The following is a 27,935-nucleotide window of genomic DNA, read 5'->3' as shown; positions in this document are numbered from 1 at the left end:
CAATGGAGAAAGACCTTCCAACACTTTCATTGGCTTCTCCATTTCATGCAAAGCACAAGAAACCAACTATAAGCTGATTCCCTGATTCAAAGTCCCTCAAGTGCTTCATGCGATCTTACCCAACACCTCCGACAGATGTTGCAGATTTCACCAGAGGAAGGAGTCCATGACACAAATGTAGTGGGAATGTCCACCCATTAACCAATATTATACTTTGGGTAATCGAGGTAATTTCTAAAGTATACTATCAACAAAAGTCCAGCTCACCCTTGAAGTGAATGAATCTTGTCCTGGGCTGCTCGGATCTGGACAGACCTGACTCCACGTAATCCACAGTAAACAACAAGTAGAGGTTCCAGCGTCACCAGGTTTCTTTAAAAAGTAACTTTTATTTGTCCATTAAAAAAGGCATACAGCATACCACATGTTGGCAAGTATACACGTACAAAGATCTAGATTTGCTACGCGTTTCAGAACTTAACTTTGTTCCTTCATCATGGCATACTGAGAACTGATCAAATGTTCGTATTTAAAGCCTAATCATCTAAAGGTCCCACCCATAAAAAAAAATCATTAACCCTGTATGGTAAGTATACTTACAACTCTGAATAACAATTATCTATAATAAACATAATTTTCATTTTTACAAAAATGTCTCAGTCTCTTTATTATTTGATCTTCAGTAGTCGATACCTTTTTAATGGCTAACTCATAATGATGACAAATGGCTAACGTTTCGAAGCGCAAAGGCTCCATTGTCAAAGCAAATTTAAAAACATTTTTGAAGGATGCATATATATATACATAGAGCAGGCACAAACGCCTGCCAGTTTTTCATGGAAAAGCGAGGTATGAACGCTGAATCAGTGGTGAAACTCACGAAATTCATCCTCACCCACAATTACTTTTCTTTTGGTGACTGTATCTATCTACAGAAGACTGGCACCGCAATGGGGAGCAAAATGGCGCCACAGTACGCTAATCTCTTCATGGCCAAGCTGGAGAGTGACTTCCTCTCCACCTGCACCACCAGGCCTCTGGCCTACTACCGATTCATTGACGATATCCTAATCATTTGGACTGGGTCTGAACAACAGCTGAAAACCTTCCATGAACTATTCAACCAATTCCATCCCACCATCAACCTGACGCTCAATCACTCCTTCTCGGAAATAAACTTCCTAGACACAGTCATCAAGATACAGGACAACAAAATTGAGACATCACTGTATCGAAATCCGATTGAGCGACCAACCTACCTAGGATGGGATAGCTTTCATCCGAAACACATAAAGAACTCTATTGTATACAGCCAAGCCATCAGATACCATCGCATATGCTCTAACCCTGCAGACAGAGAAGAACACCTCGGAGTCCTCAGAGACACATTCTGGAGGCAGGGTTACCATCCAAGAATGATTGATAACCAAATCACCAGAGCCACCAGGATACCAAGATCGGAGTTATTAAGATACAATACCAAACAGGAGAACAACCGAGTGCCCCTGGTTGTCACTTATAACCCCCACCTGGAGACGCTGAGAGGTATCACACGCAAATTACATCCACTACTACAAAAAGACAACCGTCTAACATCCATATTTCCGGACCCCCCTCTCCTGTGCTATAGACAGCCACCAAACCTCAGGAATATGATGGTCAGTAGCTCATTACCATCCCCAACCAACGCAGGAACATTTCCATGTGGAAATAAGAGGTGCAAAACCTGCCCCCACATACTGACCACCGACAGGATAGAGATACCTAACTCGAACAAGGAATATAACATTCCAGGTACCTTCACCTGCAGCACATTCAATGTAGTGTATTTAATTATGTGTACCAAATGCTCCACTGAAAACCTGTATGTTGGAGAGACCGGACAGCAGCTTAGACTGCGCATGAACTCACATCGCCATACTATTAAAGAACAAAGATCTGACCTTCCCGTGTCAAAACATTTTTGCAGGGGGGACCACAACATCACCAATGACATGAAAATTCTGATTTTGAGAGGGAATTTCAGATCTAAGAGAGAAAGGCGCATACATGAATATAAATTCATGACACTGTTTCAGACACTAGAGTGTGGGCTTAATGCATCACAGGGGTTCATGTCTTTTTACAGTAGCGTGTGATCTGATAAGGACCTGTAAGTGTTTACATTGTCTCCACCAATTACCACATTGTCTCTAGCAAATGTCTCCACCAATTGCTTACATTGTCTCACCAACTACTAACAACCCCCCCCTCCCCTCCTGAAATCTAACACCCTTTGTGCCTGCTCTATGTATATATATATATATGCATCCTTCAAAAATGTTTTTAAATTTGCTTTGACAAAGGAGCCTTTGCGCTTCGAAACGTTAGCCATTTGTCATCATTATGAGTTAGCCATTAAAAAAGTATCAACTACTGAAGATCACCAAGTTTTCGTGTTTTTTTATATTTCCAACCCACTGGCTAACACGGTACAACAACGAACATTTTTCTTTATTATTTGAAATATATTACTATACGTCCCATCATATTTTAGGATTATTTTCAATGTTTACTTATTAATTTTTTCTCCTACAGGCATATTGTCTACACTATATGGATATTCGGTTATACATTTTATGTTCCCTATGATTTTTCACTTGTCATACATGTCCACGTATATCCCTTTACCCGATTATGTATACACTGAAAACATCTCGCATAGGTATAACCAAACTGACCATATATAACCATATCTTGAATAAATATATGACAGGTCAGAACATAAATTTAACCCATGAGGACATCTGGTGTTGAGTGTCATAATCCAGTATGCCTCACGGGTTAATAATTTTTTTCGCCAATTTCCAACTCTAGTTGGTTTGGGGAACTTCTCTATCGCAAAATATACCAATGATGTAGTATCTCCCCCATGTATTTGCAAAAAATGCCGAGATACATTAGACATGTTTTCTTTGTTTTTGGAACTATCGTGAACGTGTTCTGACACCCTTATTTTTACGTTCCGAATAGAACAACCCACATAGAGTAATTTACATTCTAAACATTCAATAATATAAACTATATCATGTCTCATACAGTTTAAAAATTCATTGATGTTAAACTTTTTTGGGGGCAGAATCTGTAAATGTTTGTGTTTTTTTCACATACTGGCACATACTGCATCGTGACAGTGGCAGTTTAATACTTACCTTGCTTTTTGAGGCTGTTCTATGGTTAGTATAAAGTTATGTGTGATACATTTTGTATTATAGCCACCAATTTTTTGAATGCACGCTCCGGTATATTTTACGCATGCGCAATTAAGTCATCTATGTCTGTGATGTTCATCTTTAGTGAGGGCAAACTTGTATGGGGATTTGAAGTGTTAGTATTGGCACACAACCATTTGGCATATGAGCGTATGTTTCGGTTTTCTGCGCACGCGCAGTTTTGTCATTTACGTCTGCAATGTTCATCTTTAGTGTGGGCAAATTAGGATAGAAAATTATATGATAGTACTAGCAGCAGCTTATCGGAGCCAGCCAGTACGTCTTGCCGAGTCTTTTTCCTTGACAAGTAAGATAACCAACAGAATACAGACTATCCTTGTTATTCCTTCACTCAAAGTTTTTTATCATGTTTTTATTTGTGCAATGTTGTTACTATAAATTTTGTTTTGTGTTTTTATGTGTTTGTTTTGTATTCATGATGTATTGTTCCCTGTGTAGAGCCGGTATAAGATCGGACACCTGTAATCACTTGTCAATCATGACGTTGAGATTGTGGCCCTACATAGGAGATTGTGTGAGTCTCTTTTCTCAGACCAGACTTTGAGAAAGGATACCATTATCCGAAACGCGTCAGTCTGGCGCAGTTTCTATATTTTCACATGCGTGTACTACATTTTTTCATGGATTAAATAAAGAAGAGTTTTACCTTTCCTAATGGGGCTACGCTGGTTCTATTTCTCGAACGATCTGCATCGTGACATATCGCATTTGTGAAATCCTTTGATTTTTAGCCACGTTTGTGACTGGCTTGAGTTATCACTTAGAAATAAACTTGGAGAGAGGATATCACCTATTGATCGCCCTCGTTTGGCTACAACTTGCACTCCTTTATTTAACAATTTATAAGTAATAGGGTCCTGATATAATATGGGAATATTTTGTTTAAATATTTGTCTAATTTTGTTAAACTGTCTGCTGTAAGATGTTGAAAAGACAAGCTTATTTTTCTGGTTTTTGTTTTTTTTTTAATCTTTTTGGGGTTTTTTTTTTTTTTTATCTTAATAGTGATTCACGAGTTCTTCTTTGTTCAATCTTATTTGCCCGTTGTAGGGACCACTCCGGGTAACCCCTACTCCTCAATCTATTTAGTGTGATATCACTCTGTTGTTTAAAAATGTTATGTGATGAACATGTGCGTCGTGTCCTAATTAGCTCACCAACAGGAACCGATTTTAAGGTGTGAACAGGGTGATGACTATCTGCTAACAGCAGAGTGTTTCCTGCTAGTTTTTTTTCGGTATAGGCTGGTACTAATATTACCTTCAATTGCGTTTCCTTCCAAATCAACATCTAAAAAGGATATATTTTTCGGATGATATGCAAACGTGAAATTCAATCCAATTTCATTGAAATTAAAATAGGAGATAAGGTCTGGCACGGACGCTGACGACCCCTGCCACACTATGAGGACATCGTCAATATAACGCCCGTACCAGACCAAACCATTGAAAAAGGGATTCAATTTAGAAAATACACTACATTCCTCCCACCAGCCTAGCACCAAAATGGCTACTGATGGAGAGAAAGGTGCCCCCATCGGGACACCTTTTATTTGAAGGTAATATTGTTTATCAAAAAGGAAAAAATTGTGAGTTAATAGGAACTGTGTTACTTCAATTAAATATTCACTCAAAACATCCGAAAAATTACTATAACGTGACAGATGGAAAGACAAGGCTCTAATAACCATAGGATGAGGTATGTTGGAATATAAAGCTTGGAGATCGCAAGTTATCCAAGAAAAATTACTTTTCCAAGTGATTTTATTTACTATGTTCAATAACATTTTGGTATCTCGAACATGGCCAGACATACGGGTGACCAGGGGCTGCAACAATGAATCGAGCCATGAACATAATCGTTCGTTCACTGACCCTATTCCTGCAACAACTGGGCGGAAAGGGACCGGTAACGTATCTTTATGTGTCTTTGGAATCCCATGAAAGATTGCAGTTATTGGGAAATCTGGCACCAAATGTTTACATTGTTCTTTTGAAAAAATTCCCAATTCTACTCCTTTTTGTACTAACTCTTTCAGGGACTCCAAAAACACGAGTGGGACAGGGAACAGGTGATTTCAAGCTGATATTTATAGAGTTTATTGTAACCAAATACATGCTGTACTGGATAGTTGATATAAATAGATACAATGATGGGACGTATAGTAATATATTTCAAATAAAGAGACAGACATTTTTGTAAAAATGAAAATATGTTTATAATAGATAATTGTTATTCAGAGTTGTAAGTATACTTACCGTACAGGGTTAATGATGTTTTTATGAGTGGGACCCTTAGATGATTAGGCTTTAAATGCGAACATATGATCAGTTCTCAGTATGCCATGATGAAGGAACAAAGTTAAGTTCTGAAACGCGTAGCAAATCTAGATCTTTGTACGTGTATACTTGCCAACATGTAGTATGCTGTATGCCTTTTTTAACGGACGAATAAAAGTTACTTTTTAAAGAAACCTGGTGACGCTGGAACCTCTACTTGTTGTTTATTGTAATTTCTAAAGTTACAGGCTTTAGTCTGTGTAGTCCATGGAAAGCCACAAGAACCCCATCAGTCGGTCCAAGAATTACTACACATTCATTGGACAGAAAACTTAACATATGCGAGTAATCCCTCTCTGGAAGATAAAAGCAAAATCTGGGCATCATTCCCTACGTTCCCCCCCCCCCCCCTTCGCAGTCAAGTTTTACTACTATTCAAACGTTCATACCTACACCTAGAGTACTCCATCCCCCTCCCCCACCACCTGTTCCCCATGTACTCCTATTCTTATACCAAGTTCACATCTACATCTGGTATCCGCCTAGGACTTTTTTGATGAATGCATCAATGAGTATTTTTTTTCCCTTTGTTTTCATTAAGAGCATGTGAAGAGAGGAATGAAGAGGGAAAAAAGTTGGTAATCAGTTTACACCCTCCTTCTATAGACCTCAAGGTTTAAAAACAAATAAATAAATTGATTTGTTTCTGTCCTTCGTGTATCCTTATTTTCTGAACAGATCAAAAGAGTTGTCTGACTTTTGGCTGTTGATATTAGTCCTGCATATTAAAAAGTTAAGTTTTAGCTATTACATGAAAGAGAAATTAGTATTCATTTTACATACTGGCAATTAATTTGAGACTTTGTAATAATTAACTGCCATTCATGTAGGTGATATTATGTTTGTACTTTGACTGTAAATTTGTCATTTGCAAAAGTGATCCCTAAGCTGCAGAACAAAATAGCAAACGTGGTTCTGTAACCATAGCAAGAAAAACAGAGAAGTATCTAGAAGTGGTAAGACCAGCCTGAAATAGTAAAATTTCACAACAGATGTTAATTAAAGCAGTTATCCAGCGCCAAAAAATATCTGCATGTACAGCCAGAGAAGTGCTAAATACTCAATGTTCCCTTGTGCAGCCTTTTTTGTCTTTATTTTAATTGAGACTCCTCGTATCACTGTTATTTACATGCAGTGAAACTGTGAACAAACTACATTTCCCATGATGCATTTCTCTGTTCTGTATAATAAAGTAATATTTATCCATACCTGCTCATTGACTTTAGCATGTGAAGGTCCATGATGAATGAGTAGGCGTACAATATGGGCATCTCCTTTCCATGCAGCTAAATGCAATGGAAAACATCCTTTACAATCTGCAATATTTGTTACTGCTTCATTCCTTAGTAGAACTTCTACCACTTCCCTAAAAGGATACAAAGGAATAAATCATTAACTCCATTCTGCTGCTCATAAAGTAAAAACAAAAAAAACAAAAAAACTGTTTGGTAAATGTTAATATGTAGGATAAATCATATTTTTCTAATTATTTTTTACCTTTTTTATGGGATATTTTTTTGATTTTTTTTCTTTTGATTTGGACTTGTTCACACTTTTTTTTTTTTTTTTTTTTTTTAAATATGGAATTAAGAGAGTTTACCACTCTAAAATCCACATCAAAATCTCTCCATCGTTTTCAGTAGCAGTCAGTGACAAACTCCTGCATTTTCTGCACACTGAAAAAAGAAGTAGCATGCTTTATTTTGGAGACTATTCTTGTCAAAAATAGTGCAAAAACTCCTGGTTTGATAGCAAAACAAATAAACAACAACATAAAAAAAAAAAAAATCAACAGCAGCAAAATCTGTAATCAGTTTCTTGACGTTTTTCTACTTCCAAGAATCTGTGAGCGTGCAGATTGTAAGCAATCTTACCAAGATCTGTCTATCTACTGTTTTAACTCCTTCCCGCCTATGGCACTTTTTGACTTCCTGACCAAGCTCGATTTTTCAAAACGGAAATGTGGCAATATGTGGCAATAACCTTGGAATGCTTTAACTTACCAAAGTGATTTTGAGATTGTTTTTTCGTAACACATTGTACTTCATGTTAGTAGTAAATTTTGGTTGATAGGTTTTGTGTTTAATTATGAAAAAAATAGGAAATTTGGTGGAAATTTTGAAAAATATGCATTTTATAAAGTTTGAAATGATGTGCATTACATACAGATAGTCAGACCGCCAAAATTATATCATAAATCTCATGTCCCAGATCTCTGCTTTATATCGGCATCAAACTTTAGTCGCCCTTTTATTTTTTATGGACATTAGAAGGTTTTCAAATGAAACAACAATATTCAAAATTTTCAAGAAATTTCCAAAACCCATTTTTTAAGGAACTAATCCAGTTATGAAGGGGTTTCGAAAGTGGTTTTTAAAGCCCCCCATAAATCACCCCATTTTCAAAACAGCACCCCTTAAATAAGCCAAAGCAACATATACCTAGTATTTTAACCCTATAAGTGCTTAACAGGAATTAATACAAAATGGAGGTGAAATTTTCTAATTTGATTTAATTATACTAATATTTTCATTTAGCCCTAGAATTTGCACATTCACAAGGGGTTAAAAGAGAAAACGCATCCCACAATTTGTTATGCAAGTTCTCCCGACTACCATAGTACCCCACTTGTGGGTGTAAACTAATATATGGACGCACAGCGAGACGCAGAAGGGAAGGCGCGCCAAAGAGCTTTTAGAGGGCAGATCTGGCTGTGATCAGTTTCAGGAACCATGTCGCATTTACAAAGCCCTTGAGGAGTCAAAACAGTGGAAACCTCTAGAAAGTGACCCCATTTTGAAAACCGCACCCCTCAAAGAATTTATCAAGTGATATAGTGAGCATTAGTAACCCAGAAGTCAATATGTAAGCTGAGCAGAGTAAATTGGGTACACCAAATCCCATTCTATTTTCCCACTAGCTCCTATGAGACGGATGGGGAAGAGGAGAATTCAGGGGATCAGCGCTGGTGAATTCTCTCTCATAAGCTCTAAATATTGGGTGTCCCCTGAAAACGCTCGCACAGCTTATACATTTCCTTCTAGTCGCAGCCACTTACGTCCTAATGATTTGGCGACTTTTGGGTTTTTTATCTTCACATTGTACAAGCTAGATTTTTATTTTTATTTTCTGGCAATGTGGCCATATGAGGGCTTGGTGTTTGCGGTATTAGATGTACTTTTCAATGCCACCATTTTGGGGTGCCTGTAGCTTATTGACTACATTTTATTAATTCTTTCTGGGTGGGATATAAAAGGAAACATCAATTCTGGCATTGCTTTTTAGCATTTTTTTTCCTGTGCAGCGTACAGCATAAGTAACATGTTACCTTTATTCTGCGGGTCGGTACAGTTACGGCGATACCTCATTTATATTTTTTTAATGCATTGCTATTTGTGCAGCTTAAAATTCAATTTAGGGGAAAAAAATCTATTATTTTTGTAACGCCATCTTCTGAAAGGCATAACGTTTTTATTTTTCTGTTGACAGAGCTGGTTGAGGGCTTATTTTTGGCGGGATGACCTCTGCTTTTTATTGGTACCATTTTGGTTTTCATCTGACCATTTGATTACTTTTTATTGTACATTTTGTAAGGAAAAGGTGGTGAAAAATCATTATTTTGTGCGGTTTTCTACGATTTTTTTTTTTAAGACGTTCTCCGTTCGGGTTAAATAATGTTTTAATTTTATTGTTCAGGTTATTACGGACGCGGTGCCCTTACGAACACCGGCACCCCCCGCGCCATAACATAGTGAAACCCGGAGATCTCAGGGGTTAACACCCACTTTCAGACCGGGTTCCAACACACGGGTGTTACGGGGCATTGTCAGCCGTAACATACGGCTGACACCCGCAGCGCATGGTGCGCACATAGGTTCTGTGTGCGCACCATGCAGCCGCTGTACTAGTACGGCAGTTTGCGGGAAGTCCTTCCCGGCAGCACCGTACTATTACAGAGGATGTTGGGAAGAGGTTAAAGGAATTCTATCATTGGGAAAATTCATTTTTAACTAAGCATATATTTGCATAGGATTTAGAAAGGCTATTCCAGACATACCTTTTGTTTGCCGTTTTTGAATTAGCCTTCTTTTATTGATATGCTAATTAGCCTCCGACGTGCACCCGGAAGTTCACTAAGCACTGTCTGCTGTGTGTACACAGGGGTAGGTGAATACAGATTGGCTGATGAGTCAGCAGCAGCGTCCTCCTGTGTACAAAGCTCACACAAGCAGTGCTCAGAGAGAATCAAAGACACTTCCAAGTGCATGCTAGAGGCTAATTAGTATATCAATAAAAGCGGGCCAATTCAAAAACAGCAGGGAGAACTTACAAACAAAAGGCATATGTGGAGCCTTTCTAAAGCCTATGCAAATATATGCTTAGTTAAAAATGAGTTTTCCCAATTATAGTATCCCTTTAACTTTGCCAGTGATGACATCTGCTGTACATACAACCACAGTTTAACCCTTTAAGGGAGCGTTCACACTACCGTTGGTGTCCGACAGGTAGTGTCCGCTCAAAATCTGTCACGGACATTAGGAGCGGACACTAGCTGTGTCCGTGACACCTGTCATTCATTTTAATGGGCATCGGGTGCGTTGTTTTGCACTCCGTGCCCGTCCTTCCCTGTCTGCAAGTGAAGATGTCCGACTTCTCAAGCGGACAGAAGAACCCGCTTTTTTTTCCAATAAGTCGTCCATTTAGCGCCATAGTTTTAATTTTGCAAGTAGTTTAATTAAAAGCCCCCCACAGTTTGTTACACAATTTCTTCTGAACATGGCAATATTCCATATGTGGTCATAATCTGCTATATGAGTACATGGTGAGGCTCAGAATGGAAAGAGCGCTATTTGGCTTTTGGAGGGCAGATATTGCTGGAATAGTTTTCAGGTGCCATGTCGCATTTGCAGAGCCCCTAAAGTACCAATACAATGGAAACCCCTCAAAAGTGACCCCATTTTAGAAACTACACCTGTCAAGGAATGAATCAAGGGGTATTATCATTTTGAGCCTAAAATGCCTCCCAAAAATTAATTTACAAAATGAAAATTTATGCCATTTGCCAAATGCCAAAATGCCATTTCGATGCCCAATATGTTGCACCCACTTCGTGTTGTCAGAGACCTGCACTCCTAAAACTATTAAGTGGGCCATCCCCAGGGGCAAAAAATTATATATATGTGGGTGTAAACTGCTGCTTGGGCACACAGCAGGGCTCAGAAAGGAAGGAGCACTGCGCTTTTTAGCTAATTGAGTTACAGATTTAGAGGGACTTTCTGGGTGCTATGTTGTTTTTGCAGAGCCCTGGAGGTGCCAGTAAACTGGAATTCACCAAGAAGTGACCCCATTTTGTAGGGGCAATTTTAGGGTCTCTGCAAATGTGACATGGTGTCCAAAAACAAATCTAAATCTGCACTCCAAAAACACATATCACTCTTTCACATCTGTGCCCTGCTGTGTACCCAAATAGCGGTGTATACCCACATGCATGACACTGGTGTACCCTGGATAACGTACTTAATGCCATATGTGGGTAGAAACGGCTGATTGGGTACAGCCGGGCACAGAGGGGAAGGAGCGCTATTTTGGTTTTTGGAGCACAGTTTGGTTTTTGGATGTCATGCCACTTTTGTAAAGCCCCTGAATTGTCAATAAAGTGGAATCCGCAGACATGTCACACCATTTTGGACACTAGCCCACTGATGGGATTTATCAAGTGGCGTAGCAAGCATTTTTAACCCTTGAGTGTTGCATTTATTTAGTTTCCAGAAATGAAATCGAAGCTGATAATGAAGTTAAAAATGAAAATTTTCCAGAGATTCGCCATTTCAGTGTCCGAGATGTTGTGCGCAACTTATGTCAGCAGAGACACTCCAAAAACTGTTAAGCGGGTACCCCGGGCACAACAGCTTTTAGAGCGTTCATCTCTGATACAAGGCGGGCACAACAATTTACGCACTGAAATGAAATGACGTATTCCTGGAAAAATAGTCAATTTTCACCTTTCACAATCAGCTTTATATTCATTTATGGATAATAAGTTATAGCAACACTTGGGGGTTAAAAATGCTCTCTGTACCTCTGGATGAATCCTTCAGAAGTGTAGTTTCCAAAATAACATCTCATATCAGGGGATTCAACTTTACTGGCGTTTCAGCTCTGCAAAAGTGTCATAGCATCCAAAAACCAAACCGTCTGTGCTCCAAAATCCAAATGACCCTTCTTTCCTTCTGTGTCCGGCTGTGCCCTAATATCAGTTTATACCTACATATGACATTACGTACGGTATCCCGGGTACACCAGTGTCATACATGTGGCATAAACTGCATTTTGGACACACAGCAGGGAGCAGAAGGGAAGGAGCGCTGTGTGGCTTTTGGAGTACAGATTCGGATGTTTGGTATCTGGACGCCATGTCATGTTTGTAGAGCCTGTAAGGTACCAGAAAAGTGGATTCCACAAAGGAGCGACCCCATTTTGAAAACTGCACCCCTCAAAGAATTTATAGGGGTTGTAGTGAGTATTAAAATCCCAGACATGACTGCACAGCGGATGGTGAAGAGGGAATATGTAAGCAGTGCGGAGAACATTGCAAACACCAAATTCCCTACTATGTCCCTGTAGCTCCTATAATTGGGGGAATCACTCTGGGGGTCACTTCTGGTGTCTTTTCCCTGATAAGCTGTAAATATGGGGTGTCCCCTGATATACGCTCGCACAGCTTATATATTCCCTTCCTTTTGCAGCCAGTTGTATTCTAATAATTTGGCGATTTTTGCGGACTTTTATCTTCACATTCTTAGATGCTATATTTTCTTTATTTTTCTGGTGATGTGGCCATATAAGGGCTTGTTGTTTGCGAGATGAGATGTATTTTGTAATGACACCGTTTATGGGTGTCTACATCTTATTGAATACATTTTATTAACCCTTTTTTTGCTGGATTAAAAAAAAAAAAAAAATCCTGGCATTGAGTTTTACCTTTTTAATTTTACACCATGCAGTGTACAGTATAAGTAACATGTGACCTTTATTCTGCTGGTCGGTATGGTTATGGTGATACCTCAGTTCTATTATTTTTTTAAGCGATACTAATTCTGTAGAGGAAAACCACATTTGGGTACATAAATCAATGTTTTTTGCATCGCCATCTTCTGAGAGGTGGAACATTTTTATTTTTCAGTTGACAGCGTTGGTTGAGAGCTTATTTTTTGCAGGACAACCTGCGCATATGACTTTTTGATCACTTTTTAAAGCATATTTTGTAAGGCGAGATAGCAAAAAATCATTACTTCCAGCGAGTTTTTTCCTGCGTTCACCGTGTACATTAAATATTATTTCAGTTTTATTGTGCAGATTGTTACGGACGTGACGATACTAAATATGCATTGGGGGTTTTTTTATGAATTTTTAGTGCTTTTTTGATATAATTCATTTTCTATAGAGAAAAAGGGATTTTTGGGCTTTATAACTTTATAAATTTTTTTCATACACTATTTTTTTTTTTTTTCACTTTTTCATGTTTCCCTTTAGGACACTTCAATCAGCAATACTTTGCTGATATAGTAAGCAATGTGAGACACAGCCTGCACGTGTCCCACATTGCATACCGTGCAAGGATGTCAGGCTGTGCAGACGCACAGCCTTACGTCCGAAGGTCCTGGCAGGATCACCAGGTAAGGAGGGTCTCCAGGCAGCCTGGGGTCATTGGCCAGACCTCAGGCTGCCTTCTACCGATATCGGTACCCCCCGATCTCGCCGCGGGGGGTGCTGATGTAATGAAATTGCTGGCGCATCCCTTTCAACCGCGCCGTGATCGAAAGGGTTAAAACATCCAGTCAAGACTCCGTTCCGACTGGACGTTATTGGGGGGGGGGGGGGGGGGGGTAGGTGTTAATAACCCTAACCCCTGCCAACGGTCAGCGGTCCTTAACCAGTAAAATCATTGTGAAAATAAGAAATTTGGGGCTATGGGCAACATTTTATTTGGAAAAAGGAATATGGGCAATTGCAGTGTTCGTGAAAAATTGGGTTGTGCTTTCTCCTTTAAACCCTTCTGAATGTGTAAATTTTAGGTATACCCTGGTAACCTCTCCCCTTTCCTCTCGTTCTCCCTCCACCCTCCGATGTCTGTGTGCCGCACCGGTGTCTTTTTGTCTCCCCCCTCCCTCTCACCCCTGTTCTTCTCCTTTCTTGTCTGTTTTTGCATGTCCACTAGCACACGTGCAGTTATGATGTTCGCACCACTGCCTGTATTTTGCAATGTGCATTTACCCAGATTTTTTATGAAAAACTTAAAAACCGTTTACACCTAAATTTACACCGTGTACACCTAAGTTGAACATTAGCGATAAGCGAACAGCGTTCGACCGAGTACATGTTTGATCGGATATTAGGCTGTTCGAGATGTTCGATTCCAGTCGAACACCACGTGGCAAACTCGCTAAAAATTCGATTCCCCTCCCACCTTCCCTGGCGCTATTTTTTGCACCAATAACTGCGCAGGGGAGGTGGGACAGGAACTACGATAACTGAGGCATCGGGAAAAAAAAAAAAAAAAAAAAAAATCGGAAAAAGTAATTGGCTGGCTAAATCAGGTGACCTCCAATTTATATGAATAGTGGAATTAATATCAGGTTCATATGAGACTGTGAACTATGTGACTGTGAGACAGGGATAGATGTACTGGCAGGGTTAGCTAGGGATTACCTTTATTTAGGTGGGAATGTTACTCACCCAGCTCTTTGGGGCTCTATCTGGTCGGGATCCCTGTCAGCTTGCGATATGCGGGAGCTGACTTTTTCCCATAGGAAAGCATTGACCAGCGTTGATTGGCCAAATGCCATACAGAGTACAGCATTCGGCCAATCAACGCTGGTTCTGCCAGAGGCTCATCTGTGAGGAGGCGGAGTCTAATATCGGACCAGAATGGAGACTGCTGTGGACCGATCTTAGACTCCGCCTCCTCCAGCGTTGATTGGCCGAAGGCTGTACTCTGTATGGCATTCAGCCAATCAACGCTGGTCAATGCATTCCTATGCCGAGATGTAGCAGTGCTGGCCGTGCGCTCAGCTCGGCTACACCGGAGATGCAGCCGAGCTGAGCACACGACCAGCACTGCTACACCGGAGATGTCTAGCTGAGATGCAGCAGAGCTGAGTGTGCAGCAGGGTTCAGCTCACACTAAGCTCTGCTACATCTCTAATGCAGCAGAGCTGAGTGTGCAGCAGGTTTCAGCGCATCTCTGATGCAGCAGAGCTGAGTGCAGCAGGGTTCAGCGCACACTTAGCTCTGCTACATCTCTAATGCAGCAAAGCTGAGTGTGCAGCAGGGTTCAGTGCATCTCTGATGCAGCAGAGCGGAGCGTGCAGTTGGCCGTATGCCATACAGAGTACAGCATTCAGCCAATCAGCGCTGGTTCTGCCGGAGTCTAAGATCGGTCCACAGTAGTCTCCATTCTGGTCCGATCTTAGACTCTGCTTCCTCACAGACGAGCCTCCGGCAGAACCAACGTTGATTGGCCGAATGCTGTACTCTGTATGGCATTCGGCCAATCAATGCTGGTGAATGCATTCCTATGGGAAAAAGTCAGCTCCCGCATATCGCAAGCTGACAGGGATCCCGATGTAATACAGAGACTTGGGCATGTTAGATGCCCCCAGACATGCTTCCCCTGCTGCCCAGTTGCATTCCAGGGTGTTGACATCATTTCCTGGGGTGTCACAGTGGACTTGGAGACCCTCCTGAGTCGAATAGTGGTTTCCCCCTAAACAAGTATTTTTTCCCCATAGACTATAATGGGGTTCGATATTCGATCGAACAGTCGAGTATTGAGCGGCTACTCGAATCAAATTTCGAACGTCGAACATTTCACTGTTCGCTCATCTCTATTAAACATACCATTATTATTATTATTGTTTATTTATATAGCACCATTATTTCCATGGTGCTTAACATTTGGGGCTTACATACAATACACAGAATATACAGGTAGATATAATACTAACAGTGACCGACTTGCACGGTGGGGTAGAGGGCTCTGCCCACAAGGGCTTACAATCTATGGGGGAAGGGGGTAGAGACAGAAGGAGAGGGGGAGACAGTTCAGATGGTGGTGTGGTGATAGTGTTATTGGAGGTTGTAGGCCTCCCTGAATAGATGAGTCTTCAGGGCCTTCTTGAATCCTGTGATTGTGGGGGTCAGTCTTATGTGTCTTGGTAAGGAGTTCCAGAGTATGGGGGATGCACGGGAGAAATCTTGGAGGCGGTTGTGTGAGGAGCGGATGAGAGAAGAGCGGAGTAGGAGGTCGTTGGAGGATCTGAGGTTACGTGTGGACAGGTAGTGGGAGATTAGTTCAGAGATAAATGGGGGTGGCAGGTTGTGGATGGCTTTGAATGTTAATGTTAGTAGCTTGAACTCAATTCGCTGGGCTATAGGTAGCCAGTAGAGGGACTGGCAGAGGGGAGCAGCCGATGAAGAACGGGGGGTGAGGTGAATTAAGCGGGCAGCGCAGTTTAAGGTGGACTGGAGGGGGGTGAGGGTGTTTGCTGGGAGTCCATGGAGAAGGGTGTTGCAGTAGTCTAAGCGGGAGATTATGAGGGCATGGACAAGCATCTGGTAGTTTCAGTGGTGAGGAAGGAGCGGATTTGATGGATGTTCTTGAGCTGGAGGCGGCAGGAGGTGTTGAGGGTTTGAAGGATAGGTCGGAGTCCAGGGTAACCCCAAGACATTGTGCCTGTGGGACTGGGGAAAGTGGGGTTCCGTTAACTTTGATAGATGGGTCAGGTGGAGGGGCTTTACGGGTGGGGTGAAAATGATGAACTCCGTTTTCTCTATGTTCAGTTTGAGAAAGTGGGAGGAGAGGAAGGAGGCTACGGCCGCTAAGCAATCTGGAACTCTGGCCAGCAGGGAGGTAATGTCTGGTCCAGAGATGTATATTTGGGTGTCATCCGCATAGCAATGGTATTGAAAACCATGAGATTCTATGAGTTGGCCCAGGCCAAGGGTGTAGATGGAGAACAGGAGGGATCCTAGGATGGAGCCTTGGGGGACACCTACGGAGAGAGGGCGTGGAGAGGAGGTGGTGTGTGAGTGGGAGACACTGAATGTGCGGTCGGTGAGGTATGAGGAGATCCAGGAAAGGGCCAGGTCGGAGATGCCAAGGGATGAGAGAATTTCTAACAGGAGAGAGTGTCAAAGGCAGAGGAGAGGTCAAGAAGGAAGGGGATAGAGTAATGGCACTTGGCTTTGGCAGTTAGAAGGTCATTAGCGACTTTTGATAGGGCAGTTTCAGTGGAGTGCCGGGGTCTGAAGCCTGACTGAAGTCTGTCAAAGAGCAGGTTGGACGAGAGATAGGAGGAGAGTTCGGAGTGGACGTGTTGCTCAAGCAGATTTTAAAATTAAAATAAAATTGAAATCCTGTTCACAATTTTAAAAAAATAGGTTTGAGAAAATTTTTCGTAAATTAGAAAGTTAACAGCTAACAATAAATTGAAGATGATTGCAAAAAAAAAAAAAAAAAAAAAAAAAAAAAAAAAAGGCAATAGAGCACTGGTCTAACTTGACTAAATCTTTATTCCAAATAGGTGTAACAACCAATGGGTAGCCTTTCTCAACACTTGAGAAAGGGTTTTACCCGACACACGTTGTATGTTACACCTATTTGGAATAAAGATTTATTCAAGTTGGACCAGTGCTCTACTGTTTTTTTTTTTTTGCAATCTTCTGGATTATCTTGACGTGTACCTGAGGTTGCCAGCCGATTTGAGAGCTCCATTAGGAAACCCATCCCAATTTACTTGCCAAAAGAGTGGCTTTGGACTTACCACAACTTTAAAAAGTGAGCAGCTAATTGCTAGCTGTCATTTATTTTTAAGCATACTGTATTACACTATTAGCGCACCGCACTGCTTTTCTACCAAATAAATTACCAAAATAAATTGGCAACAACAACATGCCAACATAAAGTACAGATATGGTAGAAAATGTTTATAACTAGCTTGGTTCAAATGATTATCTGAAAAGCAAAGCATTTTCAAAATTGCAAATTTTTTAAACTTTTCACTAAATTTCCTTATTTTTATAAACAAAGCGCAAAAAATATAAACCAAAATGTAACACAAACAAAGCACAACATGCACTCAAAATAACTTGGATAAGTTAAAGCACCCTTAAGTTATTACCACACAAAGGAACATAGGTCAGTTTTGATAAATAGGGCCATGTTTCTCGGATGATTTGTTGAGTACTTACTTGTGACCATTTAAAGCAGCATGATGTAAAGGAGTGTATCCTGAGCTGTCAACACAATTCACATTGGGTCCACGCCAGATACTAGGAAATAAAAAGACATCACTACACATCAGAACAAGGAATTCATATATAAAATTTATTTATATAAATAAGTTATTTCTCTTGGATGTTTGTCACATGTAAATATTTCAGATCACCAAACAAAAGCAAAATCAGGACCAAAATACGCCCCCCTTGCCCCTTGTGAACTAGGCCTTTGCCGCAATACAGTTCCTCAACTCAACTGGACTTATGGTGTTTATATTTCACCAGAGTGTGTGATTATCAACTTTTGGTCGCCAATAGATATTTCATTGCTTACCAAAAACAAATATATTTTGGATACAGTCTTTTATATCTGAACATGATTGTTCCAGCCCTAACTAGTACATATTTTCGTTGGGCTGGCTGTGTTATATGAGACTGTATTGGCAACCTAATCATGTAACCACCTTAATTTGCACATGTAGGGTGGTGCATGTGTCATACTTTATTACAATCAATTGGAGCTCTGTGAATTTAAACTCCCTGGTATTTTCTTCAAACATTGTGAAGAGTAAGACAGGGCACATATTGATTTCTGTATCATTTATCACAGTTATTAGGGTTTTTAATAGTAATCAATAAAACATGGTTGTTGTTTTTTTGTTTTTTAATATTGATACACCTGTTTCACCATTTTAAAATTAGATTAATATCTAAAGGACCCCCAGGTAACTCCCCTTCCTCAAGGAAATTTTAGGACACAGATGGGACATAAACTTCGCTGTCATTCGTATCTGGTTCTGTTATTCATTTCCTTAGCAGGTTGTAGTTCACAATAGGAACAGGTATAAGAAAAAGAAGCTAGGGAGGATTGGATTTCATCCTGAACTATCCGTTTAATTTCCTCCATTAATGACAAATGATCCTCTTTATTTTTTTCAGTGCAAGACTGGCATAAGAGGTTTCTGTTTTGTTTTTTGAAAGTGGAAGAAAGCTTCCCCCCCTTCCCCCACAGATGGTACTTTTTTATTCTTTTTGAAGTACAGCCAAATTCTTAGATTTGAAGATACATCTATAGTTTCTTTTTCTGAAAAACATACATTACAATAAAGAAATGAGAACCAGAATAAACATTCTATGTAACAACTCATTACCAGGTACACAAGGCTCATACCCCACTCTAGAGGATTCCTCTCCAGGCATTATGACAGGAAAGCTTCTTGGTCTGAGAAGCTTTTTAACCCCTTAATAACTGGCCCATAGTAAAATTACATCGGCACTGACAGATCCTACATGACTACCCTATACTAAAAATGCGTTGGGAAGTCAAGAGTAGGTTTTAACCCTGACAGTGACAAAATTCACCGGGTTTTAAGCTATGTTAGCAGACAACCAGTCGAACATCCATGGGCCAGCCATCATGTGACCCCAGTCCGGCAATCGTCACTATTCTTAAAATGCCACGATCAATAGAGATCGCGTCATCCTAGGGGTTGGTAACATATTAAAAATGCAGCCGGCAACATCTGGAGCGGATGACACCTAACATCCTGCTCCTTAAGCTGATCTCCGATGGGGAAGGGGGGGGGGGATGTTTAATTCCTTGGATGCCGCAATCAAACATGATCGCAGCATCCAACGGGTTTTTCTCATGTTGCCCCGCGGCGACAAGGAGGGATGCCAGCATCAATAATTCGCAGCCTGGGGTCTGGCCAGTGACCCCTGGCTGCTATGACCCACAAGTACCTAGTTGATCCTGCCTGCGAAGGAGGAAGTCAGCCTATTCGTCTTCCTATAGTGCTGAGCCAACGATTACCTCTGATCACTGGGTGAGGAGTCCTTATAGGACAAATAAAAAATGTATTTAAAAAAAAAAAAAAAAAAAGGTTTTTTTATTCCCTTTTCTTATAAAGTGAAATTATATCCTATTACTATTATAAATGTGAAATGTTTGTGGGTTTGTGACTTTGGATGTTCGGCGGTCATTCACGCAAAACCCGCTCCACCGATTTGGCCACAAAATTCATATTACCCTCTACAGCAGAGGTCAGCAACCCCTGGCACACATGCCAAGAGTGGCACTCCTGCCATATTTCACTGGCATGCCAGCAGCACAGGACCTGCAAGATTTAAATGAAGTCCGAGCGTCTCTTCAGTGCTCTGCTAGAGCTGAGGCATAAGGACACTCCCCTTCTCTCACTGCTCTCCAATGAGAGGGGTGCAGGAAACCCAGGGGGTGGAGCTTAAACGCTCAGGGCTCTGCCTGCTATAGTGATGGCTCCTGCCGTCTGCATCCTGCAAAGGTTCCCCGAGGAGGAGAGGAAGCTGCTAGCAAAGTGAAAGTAAGAAACACACAGGTCCCTTCCTTTAGTTCCTATTCTCATTAATGTCAGGCATTTGGGGTTATTAGTTTAGTGTTAGTAACTCCATGTGCCTCACATTAATAGGAATAAACCCCATCATGTCCCTCATATTAACCCCTGTGTGCCTCACATTAATAGGAATAAACCCCATCATGTCCCTCACATTAACCCCTGTGTACCCCATATAAAGGTTACTAATATGTGAGACATATGGAGGGACTAATAAAAGACCTCAATAATGAAGATACTTAATTATTACCTCCAAGTCTCTCACATATCAGTAACTCTTACACAAGGGTTAATGTGAGCGACATGATGGGGTTAATTGCTATTAATAAGAGGCACATGGAGTTACTAAACTGTCATGCACAGGGCCAGACTTTTATCTACAATTGGTCCTGTACATTTCAGTGGGCCCATACACATAGATCCTGTTTTTGCGGCTGTGTGTCCGGGACAAATTGAGCTGTAAAATATAGAGCAGGTCCTATATATGTCCTATACCTTCCCTACACCTGTCCGTATTTGCAGCCCTGTCAATTTATTTTTAATCTATAGGTCAGTGAAAACCATATTCGTGCCATTTGTGTGCAGGAGGCCTAAGGCTGAAGCACCACATTGTGTTAACAGTGTTTTGGTTGCAAATTTTGCTGCGGTTTTATGAGCCAAAGTCACCGATGTACCGTTTCAACCCACCATGAACACGTAACGGTCGATAATAATGTCACCAATCTGCCTTACTGCCCACCTTAGAATTACCCGGTGTCCCTTCACGTAAACTAGAACTCAAGATTGGCGTCCCTGTTCTACTCATGCGTAATCTCGATGCATCCCAATTGTGTAATGGCACGAGGCTACGTGTCACACTACTAGGAACAAATATCATTGAAGCCACTATTCTTACAGGAGCAGCTAAAGGTGACAGTGTGTTAATCCCACGCATTCCAGTTATACCAAATTTCCCATTTCAATTCAAACCACTACAATTTCCCCTTAAATTGGCTTTTACAATGACCATTAATAAATCCCAAGGACAAAAACTGAAAGTAGCAGGAATACATTTGGCCACACCAGGCTTCTCACATGGACAACTTTATGTTGCTTGCTCAAGAGTATCCTGTGCCCAAAACTTACATGTACTGGCGGAAAATAAATCAATGTCGTATATCGAAGTATATTCACTTGAAATACCTCTGTCCCAAAGACACTATGTACAGTTTCTCAGAACACCGTATAGCAGCTGAAATACAAGTTACATTCAACACAAAAGTCTCACGTATTCTCAGAATTACAGCAAAAACAAGATACACAGTTACATTTCATATCCCATACCTTATACACAGTACGAAGACCTTACCCGCGCCTGTATTTACCCACTTCTACAAACACCGCAGACGAAGTCACGGGTACCAGCTAATATATAAATAAATATATATATATATATATATATATATATATATATATATATATGTATATAATGCACATCCTTGCATAGCGTTTAGAAAGGCTGTTTCACACGTACCTTTTGTATGTAAATCACCTCAGTGGTTTTTGAACAAATTCATTTTTATTCATAGGCATAGGCCAATTAGCCTGTTGGTGCACCCTGGAAGTCTCATCGTGCACCCTCTGCCTATTCTTTCCTATGTAGCCTGTCCTGCTGCTGATGACTTCCTGCTTGCACACACAGATAGGAAAGAATAGGAGAGAGGAGTGGTGCTGCGAACTTCCTGTGCTGGCTGGAAGCTAATTAGCATATGAATAAAAATGGACTCATTCAAAAGCCACTGAGGCAATTTACATACAAAAGGTACGTGTGAAATAGCATTTCTAAAGGCTATGCATGTATGTGCTTAGTTAAAAATGACTTTTCCCAACGATAGAGCCCCCTTAATAAAAACAATGTCCTCAGGTCCAGTCTTCTTCCGGCGCTCGCAAACTGCCATTGGTAAATAATGTCGCAGGTGCATGCGCAGTAGCACATCGCTGGAAGAGGAGGCGTGGCTGAAGATGCCGTCGGACCCTGAATGCCCGCCCACCGTGCACGATAGGCAAGTACAACATTCTTTTTTAGGGTTTTATTTTAAAACGGGGTGATAGTTTAATATAACTTTACCGGTGCCTGAATAGCCTTTTTAAAGGCTAAAACGTCGATTTGGCACTTTTGACGTTTTTTCCCTGCTACAGCGTTTACAGGAAAAATAGTTTTATAGATTTGTAGAGCGGGTATTTTCGGACACAGGGATACGTAACATGTATGTGTTTCACAGTATTTAAGTGTAACCGATGAGGATAAGTATTACTTAATAGCACTCTCTCTGAACTTATTACAAATTTTACATAAATGTGCCCAGTCTTTTATGTTCTATTATTTTATATATTATTTTATAACCCTGCATGCAGGGTTCCTCTGTCCACTTGAGAAGTCGGACATCTTCTCTTGCGGACAGGAAAGGACGGGCACGGAGTGCAAAAGAACACACCCGATGCCCATTCAACTAAATGACAGGTGAAGCGGACACAGCTAGTGTCCGCTCCTAGTGTCCGTGACAGATTTTGAGCGGACACTAGGAGCGGACACTACATGTCGGACACCGACGGTAGTGTGAACGCCCCCTTACAATTCTGCAAAGATGAGTGGGCCAAAATTCCTTCATTCGTACCGAAACATAGAATACAGATGACATGTCATTTTGGATGCACAGTGAACGCCGTAAAAACGCAGCCCATAAGAAAATCGCACAAATGCATTTTTTCTTCAAAGCCATCCCATTCTGAATTTGTCCCACAAACATTAAGACCTCATATGGCTCTGAGAGCGGATAAATAAAGTTATAGGGATTGGAAGGGGGGGGGGGGGGGGGGGGGAGTCAAAAACGAAAATCAAAAAATGCCATCAGCGGGAAGGGGTTAAAGAGGACCTCAGGCACATGCGATTTCATATACACGGCAAAAATCAGACAGTGCACTGAATTCAGTGCAGTCGGCCGACTCCTTATGTGCCCGGGGCTGGACATATCGATGATGTTGTAACGCCCTCCAATACTAGTGTATGGACAAGTACTCTCATGGGAGAAGGGTGTTGCTGACAGCCCAGCTAGACTGACAGGGACGCCTTTTTGACAGTGGGCAGAGATCAGTGCCGTTATAACAGAAATGTTATCTCCAGCCCTGGGTCACATAATGGGAAAGCTGACAGTGCGCTATTAAAGGTCCTCTTTAATAGTTTTAGGATTGCATATCTATGATGACACAAAGTGTGCACATGTTGGGCACTGAAAAAAAAAACAATAATGTTAATTTTCACTTTGTACGTATTGTTGGAAAGCAATCTTGGGCTCACAATGTTAAAGGGGTTGGCCACCCTTAAGCTGAAAAAAATCAAAGTGCCCCAGACAACTCAAAAAGATGGTTATAGTTCAAATGTGCTATAAAAATGATTTTTTATCTTACCTGTTCCACATTAAAATTAGATTTTGCAGTGTAAGCTCAGCCAGCTTGTGTGGGCGGGACAATCAACAAACTGAAAGTAAAACTCCTGCCTGCATTCCATTGGTGGAGCTGAGGTCACATGACAGCTCTGCATCTTTCCACACATAGGACGTTATCACACAGCTTTATTCACTTCAGCTCCTCCACAGACAGTGACAAAAACACTGAAAATGGTAAGATTCCTCAAATCTAAACACTAGATAATGTTTATTACCCATCTGAAGCTATATGTTTACATTCAAACATATACTGTGTAATGTATACAGAATAATATATATATAGCTGTACTAGCATCTGCCCGCAACTTCGTCTGCGGGTTGGCGTTGGCGCTGAGCCGCTTCTATTTAGCCAAGTTGTGTTGGTTACAATCCGCCGTGCACCCTCACCTCCCTTGGCCCTCGTCGGGCCGCGCGGCCTATCTACCACCTGCTCCTGCCTCCCCCCTGTCACCCGCGCATCTGCCCCTTCCCGTCCCCACGCCTATGGCCCTGCTTCCTACTGTGTCGCGTGCCTCTGGCCCCCAACCTCTCATCCCGGGGCACCCCCTTCACAGGCGCCATTTCCCTCAGCGGTCCCCCACCCCCTATCTCACGGACCCCCTGGGCTCCCTGCCCGCGTCCCAACCCCCAACCTCCCCTCCCGCGGCCCCCGCACCTTCCTCCCCCGGGCCCCTGCCCCCCCCCCCTCTCAAGGCACCCACCAGCCCCTCTTCCCCCCGGGGCCCCCCACCCCATCCACCCTGTGTGGCACTCCCCACCCCCCCTCCACTAAGTCTCCTTGCGTTCACTTCCGCAACCAGTGCCCCTTCCCCCCCCCCACCCATCCCCCCCCTCTCCCATGGCCAACCCAACCCCCGATAGTATAATGTCATAGCGGCCCCTCCACACAGTATACCGTCAAAGTGGCCCTTCCACACAGTTTAATGTCCCATAGCGGCCCCTCAACATGGTATAATGTTCCATAGCAGTCCCCCCACACAGTATGATGTTCCATAGTGAACACTGTAGACAGTAAAATGTTCCGTTATGGCCTCCCCATACAGCATAAGATAAGATAAGATAATCTTTTAATAGTAATGTTCCATAGTGGCCTCTGCACACAATATAATGGCCATAGTGGCGCTTCCACACAGTATAATGTCAGATATTTGGAGTACACCACCCATGAACTTTTCAGACCCCAGAGTATAATAACTGGAGGCCCAGGGAATGTGACAAAAATATAAAACAGTGCTATTTACCTCTCCTGGATTCCAGCAGACGATGGTTATGCCGGTATAATTATGCATTTTGACGTCGGCCTGACCCACGTAAAATTATTAAACAGGCCTGAAGACATACAGGATCCCAGAGGGATCATTATATTTACGAGTATAATAATAGAAGTTTCAGTTTGAACGTCTTTGGTCCGAACAGAACCACCAGGCAAATCTTATAAAATGCATCTCATGGGGTTTGCTAATCATATTCTCATGCTGTGAGCTCATGACCTTACTCACTGATCCCCACTCCTACTTCTGCCCGCCTCTGCTTCCCCTTGTTCCCTTCAGGGCCCTGTGTGTCCCATATCATGTTGCTGTCGGCACATGAAATGAAGCTCACAGGGCCCCATGGAGAGAACAAGAGAAAGTAGAGGTGGCTGTGAAGAGGAACTGGGATCGGAAAGCAAATAGGGCCAGTTACCTGCTGCAGGTGATGGCCTATTACAAAAACAAACAAAAAAAAAAAAACACAGAGGCCCACGGAGAACCCTAAGGGTATGTTCACATGGCGGAAAAGATGCAGCACTGGCATTCCGTCGCAGCATCCTGATTAGGCCCGAATGAATAGGAGCGTCAGTGCTGTAAATGCAGACATAGGCTTAGTTCACACGTGAAAAAAGCCTAGCTGAATTTGTCACTGATTTCTCAGCGTCGCTTTTTTTGGACACTGTTTTTTGCATTGGACGCTGTTTTTGACGCTTTTTCGGTCGGTTTTTTTTAAGCTTTTTTTTTTTTTGCACTACAAAAAAGTACATGATAAAAAAAACGCTAGCGGTTTCAGTCGCTGTTTTTGCCAAAACAGCTGCAAAAATAAGCTAGCGTTTTTTTCAGCGCCCCATAGACTCCAATTCATTTTTTCAGGCGTAAACGCCTGAAAAAAGGTCATGTCGCTTCTTTTTCTGCTAGCAAGCTAGCAGAAAAAAAAAAGCTAGCAATTCACATAGGGCTACATTTTATGGAGGCAAATTTGGCCGCGAAATCAGCTGTCAAAATCAGCGTCCATGTCCCCGTGTGAACTAGCCTAAGGGGACATGGACGCACATGCATGTAGATTGCAAGGACACACAGCTGCAAAAAAATGCGATTGTGTGCTTGGGCCCATAAAAATGCATGTGTCCTTACTGTGACAAGACATTAAACCCAATTTCCCACTAGCGCTATAACACCGATGGGGGGGAGCACTTGCATATTCTCTCTCATAAACTGTAAATCTGGGGTGTCTGCTGATATTCGCTCGCACAGCTTATATGTTCCCTTCCTGACGCAGCCAGTTGTGTTCTAATGATTAGGCGATTTTTGGGTTTTTGTCTTCACATTGTATAAGCTAAATTTTTGTTTGTTTTCTGGCGATGTCGCCATATATGTTTGCGATATGAGGTGTACTTTTCAATGCCACCATTTTGGGGTGCCTGTAACTCATTTTCAAAATTTTAAATTTCTAACATTGCGTTTTAGCATTTAAATTTTTTCCCGTGCTGCATACAACATAAGTAACATGTGACCTTTATTCTGTGGGTTGGTACTATTACGGCGATACCTCATTTATATTCTTTTTCCATTTGCTGCTAATTGTGCAGAATAAAATTCAATTCAGGGAAAAAATCTATTATTTTTGGATCGCCATCTTCTGAAAGGCATAACATTTTTATTTTTCTGTTTAACCCCTTCCCGACATGCGCCGTAATAGTACGGCGCATGTCGGGTCTGTAACTATGGCGACCACCCGGGAGCCGGGCAGCCGCCATAGCCGCCGGGTGTCTACTGCTTTAAGCAGTAGACAATCGGCTCTAATGCCTCCGATCGGTCCCCGGATCGGTCCCCATGGGGGTTTGAAGCAGTGATCTTTTGATCACTGCTTCAATACATATCATATTTTTCAGACTATAAGACGCACTAAGGTTTTAGAGGAGGAAAATAGGGAAAAAAAATTTGAAGCAAAAAAATTTGTAAAAAATTTTATAACATAATATAATATTTCACCAATGTAAATAGAACTGGGGGGTTTTGGACACAGGGATACCAAATGTGTATGTGTTTCAACAGTAATGTTTTTGTTTTATATGTACTCTAGGGATATGGGGGTGATTTGAACATGCATGCATGTGTGTGTGTGTATATATGTATATATATATATAATGAGGCATTCAGGGTCTGAACTAATGTGGTGGATCCCAGAAGAAATACTGTAGCCACAAATGTGATCAACTCTAATTTCAGATCTCGCTGAGTGAGATCTCACATAGTGCAGCTATGCAAGAAGAGAAAAAGGGGCGGGCCAGACAGGTGAAGGAGGCGTGGTTTTCTAAGCAAACTTGAAAACACACCTCTTTCACCCATCTGGCCCGCCCCTCTTTCCCTGCCTGTGTGGCTTCTTTGCAGGAGCTAGATCTGAGAGACAGTGAAGGAGGGGCGGGACAGACGGGGGAAGGAGACGTGGTTTTCGTGGCATGCTTGAAACCACGCCTCCTTCACCCATCTGGCCCGCCCCTCCTTCCCTGCCTCTCATATTTCACTCCGGCAATAAAGCGACACAGGTGGGAAGGAGGGGCGGGCCAGACAGCGCTGCTCTCCTTCGCACAGACCGGACAGGGACGGGACACAGTATATAGGTATATAGTGTATAGGAGGCTGTCAGCCCGTGCACACACATGGGCTGGCAGCCTCCATTTCTGGCAGGATCGACCAGGTACGTGTAGGGACACATGGAGGGCAGACCCGGGGTCACTGAACAGACCCCAGGCTGTCCGAAACCATCGTGGGGGGGGGGGGCGCCGATCGGGACCCCAGTACATAGAGAAACCCCCTGAGATGCCCAGAGAATATAAGGAAACCCCTGAGATGCCGGCATCTCAGGGGTTAACACAAATCTTAAGAGCAGCACAGGCGCGCACAAAGTCACGTGACATGGTCAGACTGTGTCACATGTCCCTCC

General features: G+C 42.0%; 1 protein-coding gene across 4 annotated transcripts in view; it reads right to left on the bottom strand.

The window, feature by feature from the left end:
* The window catches only part of ANKS1A (ankyrin repeat and sterile alpha motif domain containing 1A), a 232,048-nt gene that overhangs the window by 189,373 nt on the left and 14,740 nt on the right, over positions 1-27,935 (bottom strand). For all 4 annotated transcript variants that reach the window (XM_075264255.1, XM_075264256.1, XM_075264258.1 and 1 more), the window contains exons 2-3: positions 17,864-17,944; positions 6,821-6,977 (exon numbers count right to left, since the gene is read on the bottom strand). In XM_075264255.1, the coding sequence (XP_075120356.1) occupies positions 6,821-6,977; positions 17,864-17,944 (238 nt within the window). The remainder of the gene's footprint in view (positions 1-6,820; positions 6,978-17,863; positions 17,945-27,935) is intronic.

This window comes from Leptodactylus fuscus, chromosome 2 (genome assembly GCF_031893055.1).
Source record: "Leptodactylus fuscus isolate aLepFus1 chromosome 2, aLepFus1.hap2, whole genome shotgun sequence".
Taxonomy (NCBI): Eukaryota; Metazoa; Chordata; class Amphibia; order Anura; family Leptodactylidae; genus Leptodactylus; species Leptodactylus fuscus.
The sequence above is the reverse complement of the archived record's forward strand: the minus strand, read 5'-3'. Positions and strand labels throughout refer to the sequence as shown.